This window comes from Anarhichas minor, unplaced genomic scaffold (genome assembly GCF_050575085.1).
Source record: "Anarhichas minor isolate MPS153535 unplaced genomic scaffold, ASM5057508v1 ptg000024l, whole genome shotgun sequence".
In the NCBI taxonomy this organism is placed as follows: domain Eukaryota; kingdom Metazoa; phylum Chordata; class Actinopteri; order Perciformes; family Anarhichadidae; genus Anarhichas; species Anarhichas minor.
In genome coordinates this window covers 18,807,291-18,822,500 of record NW_027466470.1, presented here as the reverse complement: position 1 = coordinate 18,822,500, position 15,210 = coordinate 18,807,291, and the positions used below count along the sequence as shown (strand labels likewise).

Here is a 15,210-nt window from a genome sequence, read left to right as displayed (position 1 = left end):
ATTTTTTCCGTGTGATCCATTTTCTGAATCTGATCTAAATAGTTTTCTCTCCTGTGACTTAAGATCAGGTGAATAACGGTTTTGCCGGAATATGTTCTTTTTAAAGTTTTGGCAGGTGTGTTTGTTGTTGTAGTACTCATATCGGCCACAAGAGGCCTAAGTGCACCACTAAGCCATGCAATACTAAATGCCTGTGTGCACATAGCGCCTTGTTCTGGCATAACAGAGGGCGCTGGGCAGCTCTTTAACCCAGCGTATCTATGACATCACCATCGTGGTATGATAGACGAGCATCGCTCCTGTGCTTTTTATTATCCATCTGTGCTCCTACATATTTGTTTTACATTGTTTTTTCACCGTGAGCATCAAGCGGAGGACGTCTGCTTCATACTTCGTATCGATGAGCTCTGAAATAAAGGCTTTTTTCATCCTTTATGATCGTGTCCGTCTGACGTATCATAAAGTCCGATTTAGTTGTTCCTAACTTAAGCTACTGACACATTTTGAGAGCCATCAACCGTAACGCACCGTGAGACTCACACCGTTTGCTTATGAGCCCATTCATATATTGTCTTACATCGCTTACATCGCTGTATCACCACCAACACCTGCATTCACACAACCTCGCAAACCCGGACCAGCACCAGATCCGTGTGCGGTTCACACGTGTTAAAGCGGCGTAAATAACTCGACTCTCCCTCTGGGACCCACACTCACGGGAAGTTGCTGCCACGAGAGCTTAGACGGACGATGCTCATGCCTGACATTTTAAGGTCGTAACCCAAATTAAACGTTAGCTTCTTTCTGTAAGTCTAGTGACATGTTTGCCCAGCCCGGGTCCCAGAGCGACCTCAATTTTTATATATTTTTTGGCTCGCACGGCTGAAAAGGTTGAAAACCCCTGAGCCAGCTTAAACCAGTGAGTCACACAAACGGCATAAAGGCCTTAAACTCAAGGATTTCTCCTTGCTGGTTGAGAGGCAGTTTATCTCGCTGCGTGTCACATTTGGCCCCAGAGAGTTGTCTTTCCTCGGCACTGCGAAATCATCTCCTTTCTACCTCCATTAAATCTTTGCACCTCCCATTACAACCCCCCTCCCCCCCTCCCTCCATCTCTAATTTCCCAATGCTATAAAAAAAAAAAAAAAAAAAAAACGGGACATAAACAACTTTTCAACTGTGGTGCTCTATAAACCAGCCGTGCTAAATGAATATTCATGATGGAGATAGGGTAGACAATAGAGAGGAGGCGGGAGAGGCCAGTGTTGTTGGGAGGAGAGTGAAACTTCTCTTCCCCCCTTTGGCAGAGTTTTGTGCTCCACTGAGTGACAGAGGGCTTTATTGGAGCTTTTAAAAGAGAGCGAGAGCCTGGTTTTAGGGACGAGCCCCATCCGGTCCCATCCGGTCCCATCCAGCCCCGGAGCCCGCTGCCGCTTTATAAGCTAGCAGGCTAATCAAGGCTAAATGGCTTTTTACAAGCCCGGGACTAATAAGAGGAGAGGGTAAAGCGCTTTATAGGGCATGGAGTTGCGAGTCAGTCCAGGAGTCCCGACTAGGTCTTTATAGACACGGGACGGCGGCGGGGTTACAAGGGAGGAGTGGGAGCAGGTGGACAGTGTCCCGACCAGCCTTAGTAATGCACACGAAGGAAGGAGATATGAACCTCTATGAGCATCTTTGACATATCTAATCATTCCATTCTGTGAGGGATAATACTATTGGATTGGGTGATACAGAAGGAAAGAACCATCATCTCAAAGCTATGAAGTTTAATTGTTTAGTCTAAATATGAAAATACATTATAAAAACACGAAAGAAAAACTTCAAATAGGCTTGATGTTAAGCCTAGAAGTCTAGAATCTTTGAGACTAACTACACATTTTGTCTCGTCTCTCACAAAAACCCATGAAATCCGTTGGTCTGCTTATTACAAATAAGCTGTACGAGTTGGACAACCGCGAACATTAGGCTTCTCCGCTGAGCTTCACAGTGCAGCTCAACACTGGAGTGGTTGAAGAAGCCAACCCTGAAATGTCAAACTTTCACTTCATCTAAAGGAAGTAAAATGTGAATCTACTCCTTTTGCTTTCACTAGAAATGGATTCACAGAAGCCCGTCTCCTAACAGGAGAAAGTTCTACCTGCGCTGTAGCCTCTGCTGTTCGAGCATGCGGCAAATGAAGCCATATCCTGGGCCACACACACACACACACACACACACTCGGCCACTTATCGTTCTATTCTGCTCTCGCCCTCTCTTCTCTCTCTCTCCGCTTGTCCTTCCCCATCCAGATCAATACCATAGATCAGCAAGCTATCAGGCTGCAAAATGACCACATCACCATAAACGCACACGCTCGCTCCCATTGTAACACACACACACTGATATTGCATCTCGCCAGAGAGCGAGCGGATGGCTATAATAAACACAGGCCGGCTCGCGCGGCCTCGTCTCGCTGCGCCAAATCATCATCATCAGCAGCAGCAGCAGCAGCAGCGATGGCGGTCTGAGCGTCTCCCTATTGATTTAGTTATGGCTGCTTCATATGCTGTCGGACAGCGTTAAATGCACATTTTCTGCGATCGCGCCGCACATTAATCAGAGGCTGCTTAGAGGCAGGAAGAATAGGGAGGACGGCAGATAGGATGAGGGAGGGATGAAAGGACGCAAGGAGATAAATACAGGGGGAAGGAAATAAAACACGAGAGAGGACAGGGCCCTTTGCTTCAAGTCAAAACATTTTAAAAGATGGTGGGATTGAGCGAGGGAAGGTGGGCTAACGTATGTGTGTCTGATTTTACTTTGTCAATAGTTACACTCTGTTATAATGTCAAACATCTCTCCCTCTGTCGTTCCCCCCCACCCAGGGTGACGGAGGAGGAGTCCACGGCAACCACCATGGATGCTCTGAAGGCCCGAATCAGAGAGCTGGAGAGGCAGATACTGAGAGGAGACCGATACAAGTGTCTCATCTGCATGGTGAGTATGACTGTCTCGCAGTAGCATAGTGCAGATTATGGGTTTGTAGCAGAAGCTAGTTTCCCAAGAAGGATGCTGCTCTTGGCTCTGAGCTAAACAAACAGCTCCCTCCTCATATTCTCAAATCTGGCAACCTTCCAACCAGTTGCACCTTGTCCAAATCCAGTGGCTGGATCCTCATATTCTGCTTTGGAGCCCCCCCCCCCCCCCCCCCAATTTACTGTATATAGGACACAACCACTGCAAACCAAAGTATCCCATAACTCACCGCACGTTGGGCGGTTTTAGAAAAGAGGGCTTGGTCTCGAGATTCTTTTGAAGGATCCACAGCCCCTGTAGAGGCCCAATGTCAGTGTAAGTCACCTGTTGTAGTTCTGGTCACTCTTCTTTCTTTTCACATATTTTATATTGTTCTTAAAGCTGAATTGAAGTGACCAGATCACAGATCTCGTGATTTTTCTTGTTCCGCCCTTTGGCAGCAGTCTCTCATATGAAACGGTGTGAAAGTGTTGTTGAGGTGTGCATGTAGGGAGCTGTCTGCGCCTCATTCCCCTCCGTTTGCGGATGTCTTAAGCAGCTCTCTGTGAGTGTGCGAGTGCTGCTGTCGCGTTGCTGTCGTGTTGGTGGTGGTTTCCTGCTCTTGCATGGCTTTTGCGAGTCAAAGTGAATGTGTGGCGGGACGGGAGACTCCAGTAGGAAATGCAGAACCGAGCTGAGATGCATTCATGGACAGGCAGCACATTTAAGACATTCTATCCAGAGTGTGATGTACAGGTGATTGGAGCTCAATAGTATCAGACACATGTTCATCCTCGACAATGACGGGCAGAATGAGGGACACTGTCAATATTCATGTTCATCAGATACATACAGACCCCCCACCCCCACATGTCAGAGTTTGTGTTCCCCGCTTTGTGTCAAGCACCCATCCTGTCATCCTCCAAGCTGCAGTGCGGCGTCGAGCACACAAGCATCCCGTGCGTGCTTTTGTGTGGGGAAAAAAGCTGGTAATTACCGGCGCATCCTAAAGGTCGCCAGGTGCCCGAGGTGACACGGAGGGCAAGGCACAGCGATCGATCACTCACTGCCCCCCCCGTGGACGCAAGGCTCTCCTCCGCTCATCCGTCACTGTCCCTCATCTCTCACTCACAATGTTCTCTCTCTCTCACAAACACACACACACAGGCGTCTTACTTCTAATCTGTCTTTGTCCATCCCTAACTCGTCACCGAGCCCCCCCCCCCCCCCCCCCCGGCGAAACATTCCGAGTTATTAGCCACCGTAACCTTCCAACGCTCAGGTAGCTGTATGCAAGAAGGAAACAAGTGCTCTCCTGCTGCAGCCAAGTTGGCTCACGTTCCTCCTCCGTGCTGGGGTTTGGTCTCATCAGTGGATTTCTACCCCCATCTACTGGTCATCTTAGGCCCTGTTTTGTTAACTTATAATAATGTAATCTTTTCTAAAATAGAGAAAATATACATAACTCTAAGTAACCAAGGAAGAGCTACTGTAAACAGGACATGAATCAAAGCCATACATCTCAACTAGCCAGTGTCATCATGTCGGTGTTCTCCATTGCTAGTTTGTTCTTCTTGATAATAATCTATATTGACTATGAAAGTACATAAGGAGCACCGTAAACACATTCCTGTATTGGCATTGTCAACGGAAGTTAAGTGGGCAATGAAACCATTTAAAGCTGCAACAAGAAGTCCATCAATGTTGTAGTTGGAACTGATCAGCAGAAAAACAAAATCTATATTCTGTGGTTTCAGCTTCTCAAATGTGAGTATATTAGTCTTCTGTGATAGAAAACTGAATATATTAGGTTTTGGACTGTTGGGTCAGAAATAAAAAACAAGACAATTGAAAATGTCACATTGGGCTTCAGGAAGCTCTCAAGTGCATTTAAAAAAACAAACATATTCTGACATTTTGTGGCCCAAACGACTTCTCATTTAATCTAGAACGTAATGCACAGATTAACTGACAACAGAAATAGATACAAACACACACACACCCAGCGTTGTGTCTGTGGAAGGCAGTGAGTAATGAAGACATCCCTACATGTTGCAGTATCCCAGCACGAACCAAAGGGATCCTAAGCCAAAAGACATTGAACGCACCTTTACCCAGTTTGGGAGAGTTTTTCTACGAGTCTCCTATCAACAACTTATCCGAGTCACCAGCATTCACATTTCTCGTTATTTGACGAAGCAAAGTCGGTGCGAACGCAGAAAGCAGTTTGTTCATCGTCTGTCCAAGCCGTATGCACTCCCGTATGTGTGTGTTTGTGTCGTGTGTGCGTGTGTGTCGCACCGCGGTGTGTGTGTGCGCGCGATCAGTACAAACCCCGCCTTTATGATTAGCTGCCACCTTTCGCCCCCCTCCTACCCCTTCCCTTTCCTCACCCACCCCAACCCCTCCCTTCCACACAGAGGAAGCCTGCAATCCAGTCAGGCGCAGAGATCAAGAGCCTAGGGGTGTGGCCAGGGCCCCGGCCACTGGCCAATAAGGTCGGAGAGAGGCAGCCTAAGTCCCTCCCCCTCGGCCTGTACTGCCTGTACAGGGGCCTTGTGATCGGTGGCTACGGCAGCGGCATAAAGAGGCTCCTCCCGCAGCCCTTACGGAGGGTAAGGCACTCCCTCCGCTCCTCCTCCTCCCCCTCTTCCCTCCCTCATCTCTCCGTTCTTTTCGAGAGGAAAAGAAAAAAGGGCGCTCATCGGATGGGGTTCACTCATGGCTCTCTCTCCCTCATCTTGTCCTCCCTCTGCCTGCCTCCCTCCGTCTCTGCTCGATGCCTGCCGATATCGTGTCCGTGTGTGTATGTGTCAGTGACCTGCAGGTTGCCGGTTCAGTTGCCCCCCCCTCCCCATCCCACCCCACCCAACATGCTGCCTTGCTCAGTGGTTCTGTGGCTGCTGGCTGTGTCGTTTCGATGGTTAGTGGTTTGATGGTGTCGGTCAGGGAACGTGCAGTGTTGTTTTGGTGGTTACCTGGCATGTGTGTGTTGGTCAAATTTGGTGTAATTTCATCCCCCCCCTCTTCTCTCTCTCGGTTCCCAGGACTCCTACACGATGCCGCTCACCTCCATCCAGTGCTGGCACGTCCACTGCGAAGAATGCTGGCTCAGGACTCTGGTACGCACAAACTCGTATGCACACACACACACACACACACACACACACACTCCTCGGTGCTTCAGGGCAGCTCCTCACGACGTGCAGTTATTGCAGCCTCATTTCATAGTCAGTGAGTTTCTCTCTGAAGCTGTGTCCCGTGGGGAGGAACTAAAATGGAATATTCCTCATATGACCTGTTCTCTCACCACACACACACACACACACACACACAATCCAGGCAATGCAAACACTTCCAGTTCTCAGCGGGGGGAAATGATCCCCAAAAGGCTTGTTGGAATAAAGTGGTCAACTCCAACCTCCAATGACTTCTACACAGCGCCTTGGGTCTGCACACACACACACACACAAGCGCAGTGGTTTTGTTGGTTATTAGTTATCTTAATGTATTCAGTAGTGTATAATTAGCTGGGGCTAATGTGGTAAATGGAGCGCAATGTTCCTGCAGCAGAGAGAGTAAAGAGTCTCCTCGTTGGCTTCCTTTGGCTTCTTTGCTGTTGTCTCCTCTGTTCCTCTCTCTCACCTCAGTCTCCTATATTTCCTCTTCTATCCCCTTTCCTCCACAAAACCTCTTCCCTCTCGCCTCAGTTGCCAGTTGTGACGCAACAATTACCAATGAGCAGTTCCCCGCCCTTTAGCTCCCGTGGATATTGTACTTGTAATTATTAATACGCTCTTAGCATCAAACACACACAGGAAGACAGGCACGGCAACACCTGTCCAAATAAGCTTTTGTTCCCCCCAATTTTCGTAAATAGAAAACAATTCCACCATAAATTGGTGCATGGAAATTCACCAGAATGCAGAAAATGAAGTGTTTGACTCTCAAAGCGCCTTATCCCTGCCACAAAGCAGGCATTTGATTAGTTTGATTCAGCTGCTTAAGGTTGACGGCTTATTTGTGTAAATTAAAACAAACTAAAAGTAAAATGAGGCACATGGCCGTAATGATGGCTGCCCTCTCTCAGGTTTTATTGGGCATTTAGATGTGCTAACGATTGTGTGGAACACGCATCCGAAACAGGATCAATACTGATTCATGAAGAACTTCACGTGGCTACAACAAAGCCGTCGGTGCGTCTTTCATAAATTACTTTAGTGGACTTCTAATTTTCTTTTATTACATTTTTTTTAAAGGAGGCCGTAAGAAGACATTCTTGAATGAGGCCCATTGTTTCCATCTCGCCATAGACCTGTGTACTGTGTGTGTGTGTGTGTACTGTGTGTGTGTGTGTGTACTGTGTACTGTGTGTGTACTGTGTACTGTGTGTGTGTGTACTGTGTACTGTGTACTGTGTGTGTACTGTGTACTGTGTGTGTGTGTGTGTGTGTACTGTGTACTGTGTGTGTGTGTGTGTACTGTGTACTGTGTGTAGTGTGTGTGTGTGTGTGTGTGTGTGTGTGTGTGTGTGTGTGTGTGTGTGTGTGTGTGTGTGCTGCTGTCTCAGGTCTAATGTATGGGGCATTAAACTCATAGCCTGGAGAAAGCTATAAAACAACAAAAACGGGAAGGCCAGGCTGATCAAAGTAAATGCCTGGGAATCTAGTTAATGTCAGCCCGGCTCCTCGCCGCTTTAATGAGCAAGGCAGCTGCAGCGCAGCGCGATGGGCACACGCCCACGCACACTTGCCCGCCCACGCTAAACCGGGAGCAAACAAAACCAGAGGACTCGATCAGCACGAGCATTAAAAAGAAACTTTAACCCACACCCGACGCTGCCGTAGAAAACCATCCCCGACTCTTCAGCACATCCTCCATTTTTCCTCTCCTCCTCCTCCTCTTGTCTTTATTCTCTCTTGAGACATGAAGAGACCGTATCGGGGCCACAAATCCTCTTAGCGGGAGCTCGTGAGATCCGTCGGACTCCTCGCACCACAGCGGTCCTCTCGAGTGTGTACGCGTTCGCCCTTCAGACCACCTTAGCCCGCGCACCCACTCCAAAGACTTTATTCAGCGGCTTACAGGAAAAAGAAGGCCCATAACACCTTTGGCCGGGTCACATGAACCTGCACATTATTTGTACCGACCGGCAGGGCATTGGGAGGGTTCAGGCTCTCCGGTAATGAGATCTCTGCGTTCTGTTGGACCCGTGTTAGATTCTGTTAGATGTTTCTCTGAGGGGGAAGACGTATCTCCCACCCTGTGTATGTTTTACACGTCTTCTACACACATCACAGTGGACTGATGAAAGTCTCCACATACCAGAGAGATACTTGTGGGATATCCAAGATAGCCCACATATTCTATCATGGCCACGAGAAGTCATGACATAAAGAGAGGGGCCAGCGGAAAAGAAAAGAGCTGACTGGTAGAAAAGAGGCGGGTGGAGGACAGTGGCGGAGGGACCACCCGGTCGGAATGTGTTGCCCATTATCACCCGCTGCTTTAATGCAGATGGCACACTATCAGAGGGAGGGGGGAGGGAGGGGGTGGTGCTCTGCTGCTAACAAGCCAGTTTACGATCGCAAAGAGGGAACAGGAAGTTGGGCGTGAGGGGGGAACAATTTCATATACAGCATAGTGTAGAGATATCTTGCGTGGCAATATGGTATCCATACACAGCCTTTTATTAAAGATATGATTAATATGATATATTAAACCTCTTGGTAACAACTGCTTTTTCGGTCCACTAGATGGTGCTGTTTGTTCTCCTGGAGCTGTTATGGGTGAATGTAGACTGTAATGCAAACCGTTCGGTCAGTCAGGTGCATGATGCAACATTTATGACATTTTTTTATGATAGCGTTGGCCAGTCCGTCCGTCTGACTTACTAAACTATTTTTCTGCAATAAAAAGTACTGAAGCGAGTGAAAACATTTATCTTTATTTGAGGAAACAGATGTTGACAAATTGCATAATTTGCAGATGGAAAAAAAAAAAAGTGATGTGTTGTCGTAATACACGGCATATGGCAAAATGTTTAAAATCATAATAATATCGTATTATAACTACTAGAGCTATGTTTATAGAGTGTCAAAAAGCTCATGGTAACATCTTCAGATGGCTTGTTTTGTCCGACCAACACTCGCCTTCATCAACAGCTGGAAATACAGACGGAAGATCACGTCACTCACGATGACGCCTGCGTGGCATAACTCTTGTTAATATTAAGACAGTTGCTCTATATTCCAGAGTGTATGCATTTGTTAAGTGACCTAGATATCACCTCATTCTAACAGTCACTCATTTCCTTAGCAACAATGCTAACTTTTGTCTCTCCATCCATCACAGGGGAACAAGAAGCTGTGCCCGCAGTGCAACACCATCACCTCACCCGGAGACCTGCGGCGCGTCTACTTGTAAAAGAGCACACGTACACACACACACACACACCTTCCCTCCCCCCCAGCGCCTCTTCGTCGTTCTGATCCATTCCTCCTCTCATCCTGGATTTCATCGCCACCCTCAACGACATCCACCCCCCCTCCGTTGGTTTCCCCCTCTCTCCCGTGGCCTGGGTCGCCAGCTCCAAAAAAACAAACTCCGAGAGCGAACAGAGACGAGACGGCTGTCTCTGGGACTCCACTGGCTCTTTGTTTTTTTGTCTTTTTTTCGGGAGGCTAAAAACTAGAAACTGAATGACTGAGCAGAGCTCACTGACTCTCTGGCTGGCAGCTTGGCCTCCCTCCGGAACTTAAAATAAATAAAATGGAGAAAAGGTGGACCGCTGGCCAACGGGCTTGATCCCGCCGCCTCACTGACGTACATGTGACATGGGGGTATGGACCACTGGAGGACTGTTAAGTCAGTGGAGACCCCCCAACACCCAGCTGGAACCTGCTGAGACTGGGGAGCTTCCTGCTGCTGGAGCTGGACCTGAAAGGAACTTCTTCATAGAATATAAAGACTTCTCCCCTCCCCCCCGTCCCCCGTCCTCCAGCTCTTCTTTGACATTTCGATGGTGCTGGACAACGGGCTCTACCCTGAAGACTCAACAGAAAGCTTCTTTTTTTTTTTTTTTTTGTCTTAAGTATCCCAGAGAGACAGAACACTCTAATCTTCATGCCTCATGTTGCTTAAGAGAATTTAAAAAAACAATGGGCCTGTCCATTAAAACAGAGCTTTCAACCAAACTGAGAATAACCTCACAACCTAGAAAAAGGAGTTTGACACTCCTCCTCCTCCACCACCTCTTCTTCTCCTCGTGAGTCCTTCCCTCCTCCTCCTCCTCCTCCCTTTTGTGGTGTTCAAGTGAAGTAAACCAAAATTTCTCCCCCTCCAAGATGCAGTGCAAGCACATGTAATATAGTTCTATGTATGTTTACAATGTTGGGTGTAAATGACATAGAGTTCACACACACACACACACACACAGAAGTATATAATATCAAGTCCTGTTGTAAGTTGGAAGGGTCTGGGAGTGATGTTTGGGGAGAAAAAAAATGGCTGGAATAAAAGAAGCCTTCTGTATTTTTAAGAAGAAAAAAAAAGATCATTTGAAGATCGGTTATTTCACTGTACAGGAATAAAAAATGTAAGTAATAATAAACTACTCGAGACTAGATGGTCAAGATTTAGGTGGTGCAATTTTTTTCTGCAGAGGGACCCTGAAAAACGGTAGGACTTTTTTCGAATGGAGAGATTCCCATTGGCCAAGATTTACTGCGAACAAGCCTCTTCTTTTCACCTCCGTCTCTGCTTCCTCAGTTGTAGTAACACCACGCTCAGATCACAGTCTAGAAACGTTTTGTTTTTTCACCCCCTACATGTCTCAAAAGCAAGCTTTTTCCATTATTTTTCTCATACTGCTAAAAACGCTGCGGAAAGGTCCCAAAAATGGCAACCCCTGAAGGGCAGGTTCTTTCTAGCTATAACGGATGAGGGAAGTCTCTGGAAAGGAAGGATGGGCCGAGGCTGAACTAGCAACTTCCGGAACCCCCCCCCCCTTCCCCTTTACGGCAGCAGCTGCAGCAGCAACCAAGGTGGTGGTGTGCTTTGTGTTTGTAAAACTATGTATTCTGTGATGTCTGTATTGTTGTAAGAAATGCTGAAAAAATAAATGAAAAAATAAAACTTCTCAAATACCGCGAGTGTTCTGGTTCACACACACTGGGTGGTTGTTGGGGGGGGGGGGGGCTCTGAGAGCAAACTTTTTGCCCCACAGTCCCCTAAAAGGTTAAAAGGAGTGTGTAACTTAATATACGCAAGCTTGCAGGAGATGCTGCCATGCCAAATGCCCGTTTTCCATAAGGTAAATACCATGTACATATGTGTTTAGATCAGTGTCAGAGGGAGCCGTTAAGACAAGTGCTGTCAGATGCTAATAAAGTTTTATTGCGAGGGAGGAAACCACAGCAGGGGGGTGAGTCTTGCTTGAGTATTTTGTAGTCTCTAAGCCTACACTGATGCCATCATCAGGGTTGTTTTTTTATAATATGAATATCATAACACCATTTGGCTGAGAAGAGGGGCAAGACCACAATCGGACTATATTTTCCTATCATACTGTTACATCTAGGAGCAATAACACAGACACTACTACTGCTATCTGAGGTGGGGTCAGTGGGTTATTAAGGTGGATTGTAGCTGCTCCCATGTGTGCGGTCATGATTCATGAAGCAGATACAAGAGACAGTGTCGCCACCTAGAGCAGACTATCATATAGGTCTTGAACATTTTAGGGGAACACCTGAAAGACTAATCACATTCCCAGGGTCTGGATGTAAATCAACATCTTCAGTAATTTGTTCGCCCAGTCAGAACAACACTGACATTTAACATATGCTCAGCTTTGATTTGAAGTCCTCCTCACGTGAGCTCGGCTTCACACAACACAGGCACACGCTAGAGCTTTCAACAAAGTCTGCCCTTTGTCTTTAGTGTCCAGAGGGCTGGGTAGTGTAGCTGTCAAAGAAATGCCTCACACGTGTTAAAGCCACATGTGAGCCAAGCTGTCAAAGGACCATAACCTCATACTAGTGTGTTAGCTCTGGAAAATCCTACCCCTGCAAATGGCAACCAAAATGACATCATTTTTTGCCACAAAGCTATATCACAAAGGTGCCATTTTAATGGATAAGGGTCAAAGTCGTTAAGGAAGTGCAAATGTGCATTTCAGATACAAAGTTACCTACATTCCAATTGTGTTCCTTGTTATAAACTGAATTTGTTTTACTATGACTTATTCATGACTTAATTTGACATGGTATACTATGACTTTTATGACTTTATTCAACATGCTATACTTTGAATTTTTCTGAATGCTAATAATGAAATACGCCAATGGCCCTCCTCCCACCACACCATCAGTGTGCCTCCACTTACAACGTACAGTATGAGAGAAATGGATGCCACAGTGAAGCCATTTAGTGTGAGTGTGAACATGTGTCTCTAAAAAGCTTGTAAACCATGTCTATTTCATTAAAAATTATCAGCACCCCCGCTCTCCCACCCCCCGCTCTCTCACCCCCCGTCCCTATCTCCAGTGCCTTTCTCTTCAGTGGTCTCTCCCCGGTGTTGGACCGCTGGGACTTGCCTGTCTCAGCGTTTCCCTTCAACATCATCATTGTCCTCTACCTCCTTTGTACCTCCCAGGCAACCCTTACTTCCCACACCACCCGGCTACGCCACCGGGGCTGCCGGAGCACAATGGAACCGAGCTCATTGCAGTAGAGGTGAGGTGTTCCAACGTTTACTTCAATGTTTGTGGATAGGTTGAGTTCTACTACACGGAAGCCATGAGGTTGCTGTTCAAAAGCAGACTCTTAAATCATGATTGTCTCTCAGATCTTGAAGCTTGGTAAAACTTCCAAAATCAACACAAGGATTATTTTCCTACTTTTTTTCATAACCAGTGTCTAGAAAACACACCTAAAAGATTTGACTCTACTATATTTTCGAGACCAACCTTCTTATGATTGCAAATTAGTTTGAAATGAAATAACATACATAACATAAAACATAACAAATATGAGAACTGAAACAAACGGGAGATAATTGACACACTTATACAGGTAGGCAAAGGTTGTTCAATCAGGAGAAACTTCATTTACAGTGAACAAATACATTTATTAAATTGTGCAAAGTAAAGATTTTGGAGAGTTGACACTGGTGGGGGTGTTGAAGACAGTAGGGGCAGGTTGAAGATCTAGAACAGGGGGTTCTTAACCTTTTTGACCTCGGGGCCCAACATTTCAAGTACAAAGTGTCCCGGGGCCCATTCAAATATTAACACTGTATTAGTTTAACTAATTGATCTCACTCTTGGTTTGATTTGTATTCAATAACTATATTAAATCCACTTACAGTTTAACAAGCAAAACCCTTGTCAGATAAATGAGATGATACAATGTGACGATCACAAAGACATTTATTTATCATGTGTATGTAAACCTGCATACACAACAAGAAGCCCAACAGGCTTTCCCACAAGCGTTGGATGTTTCGTCGCTACGTGTCGCTTTATTTTTGAAGGCTTCAAATAAAACCAAATAAAATGTGTCTGGAGCCGCAAAAGCTATTTGATATCACAGCTTATAAAGTGTTATATATAGTTATATTATAAATACAAAAACTATAGTTTGTTGTATTTATGAAAATATAGAACAAGAATAAAGACAATTCTTGACATTTTATTGCAATTTTACCTGATATAACAATATCAAACTCTTATGAAGAGGAGAGTTTGCTGCAGCAGCTGAGAAATCATCTCCAGCGTGACACTTTTCAGCACATGCTGTGTGCTTGTTCTGGAAGCATACAGGTAAGCCAGCATCGTTGGCAGTGAAAGCAAATGAAGACGTCCACGCAGAGTTAAACTCTCTAATTTCCTCCGTGACTTTTCTTTTTTTGGATTTATCCATTGATAGTTTACAGAGGGCGGGGGTCTGAAAATCATGATTAGCCGTTCGCGTTCGCAGGGAAAAGCTCTTGACAGAGGCAGAGGATTTAACTGCCTGTGGGAATAATTAACATATAAGATTCTGTTCATTCTTGCTTATAAATTATATTCTCTCTGAACACGTTTCTCTTTTTGGAGAACGTCATGCGAGATATCTTCTTCTATCAGCGCAGTTTCCCTGCTCTTCTTTCTATTTCCTCGTCTCTCCTCCGTGTGTCACGTGTGTGTAAACCTCGCTCGAGTCAGGAAACTTGTCAGAATACTCATATTGAGCTGCATCACCTGATGTGATTTACAATGCATTGGTCGGTGTGTTTCCTGCACCACCGAACAAGTGCCGTAATGGCTGGATAAGACGCGCCGGTTAAAGTATAAACTCAGTGCCTAATATGTATAATTCCGAATTATCTATCGGATTTAGGGCCTGGGTCCGGATCCAGTCCGCCTGTTGGGGACCCCTGGTTAAGAATCACTGATCTAGATGATGGCATGTGGTGTCGGACTGAGTTCAATGAGCTCAGTACGAGAAACCTTGAGCACCGGATGTGATGATGAATGGGGAGGAGGGTCACATCGATTCTGAAATGACTGCAGAGAAGAGAACAGGTCTTTAAAGTTTGACGGGAAACATATGATTGGCTGAGGGAGACCGTGGCGAAATCGCCCACTGTCAGCTGAGAGAGTAGGAGCCAGAGAGCGAGAGCCAGAGTTGTGAGTGAATGAGAGCATAAAAACACTGTCCTAATGTAGGAAGTTAGAGTAAATCCCAACATTTTACATAGTTAATTATTTTACAACTGTATGATTATATATACTATATTTCAAAATAGCACTCCTATAAGCAAAGCTCTCTAAGTTTTACTGTACTTTACTCTCAGTAAATAATCAATGTTAACAACTTGATATTCAAGGAGGGATTCGGAAATCCTCAAATCATTATGGTGGCACCAAACATCCTGAGGCAAATTACGTAAAGTGGTAGCAGTCAAAGTCTATTCTGAATCCAAAGTTACAGGTCAGATATGCTACTGGTTTACACGACAGGAGTTTGGTGTGAGTATCTTACCACAGCATCCAACATCGGACACACCGGAAGCCTGAAGTGAGCTCCGAGGCAGACTGGCACGCAGACTTCCTGCCCCCTGGTAGCATTGAAGACTGGTCGACCTTATTTACACAATGCTGACGGCAGCCTGCGGCTTGCCCCACACAGAGACTCCCGTCACCATGCAGAACTCAAGAGCGCGACT

At 46.0% G+C, this 15,210-nt stretch overlaps 1 protein-coding gene across 6 annotated transcripts in view; it reads left to right on the top strand.

Annotated features, from left to right (window-relative positions):
* Positions 1–9,562, top strand: part of rnf220a (ring finger protein 220a) — a 25,494-nt gene extending 15,932 nt beyond the window's left edge. For 4 of the 6 annotated variants that reach the window (XM_076098500.1, XM_076098499.1, XM_076098503.1 and 1 more), the window contains exons 8-11: positions 2,868–2,979; positions 5,418–5,612; positions 6,045–6,119; positions 9,352–9,562. In XM_076098500.1, coding sequence (XP_075954615.1) covers positions 2,868–2,979; positions 5,418–5,612; positions 6,045–6,119; positions 9,352–9,423 — 454 coding nt within the window. In that variant the 3' untranslated portion in view covers positions 9,424–9,562. The remainder of the gene's footprint in view (positions 1–2,867; positions 2,980–5,417; positions 5,613–6,044; positions 6,120–9,351) is intronic. The other 2 variants (XM_076098505.1, XM_076098504.1) reach the window with 1 other exon arrangement.
* Positions 9,563–15,210: the final 5,648 nt, after the last annotated feature.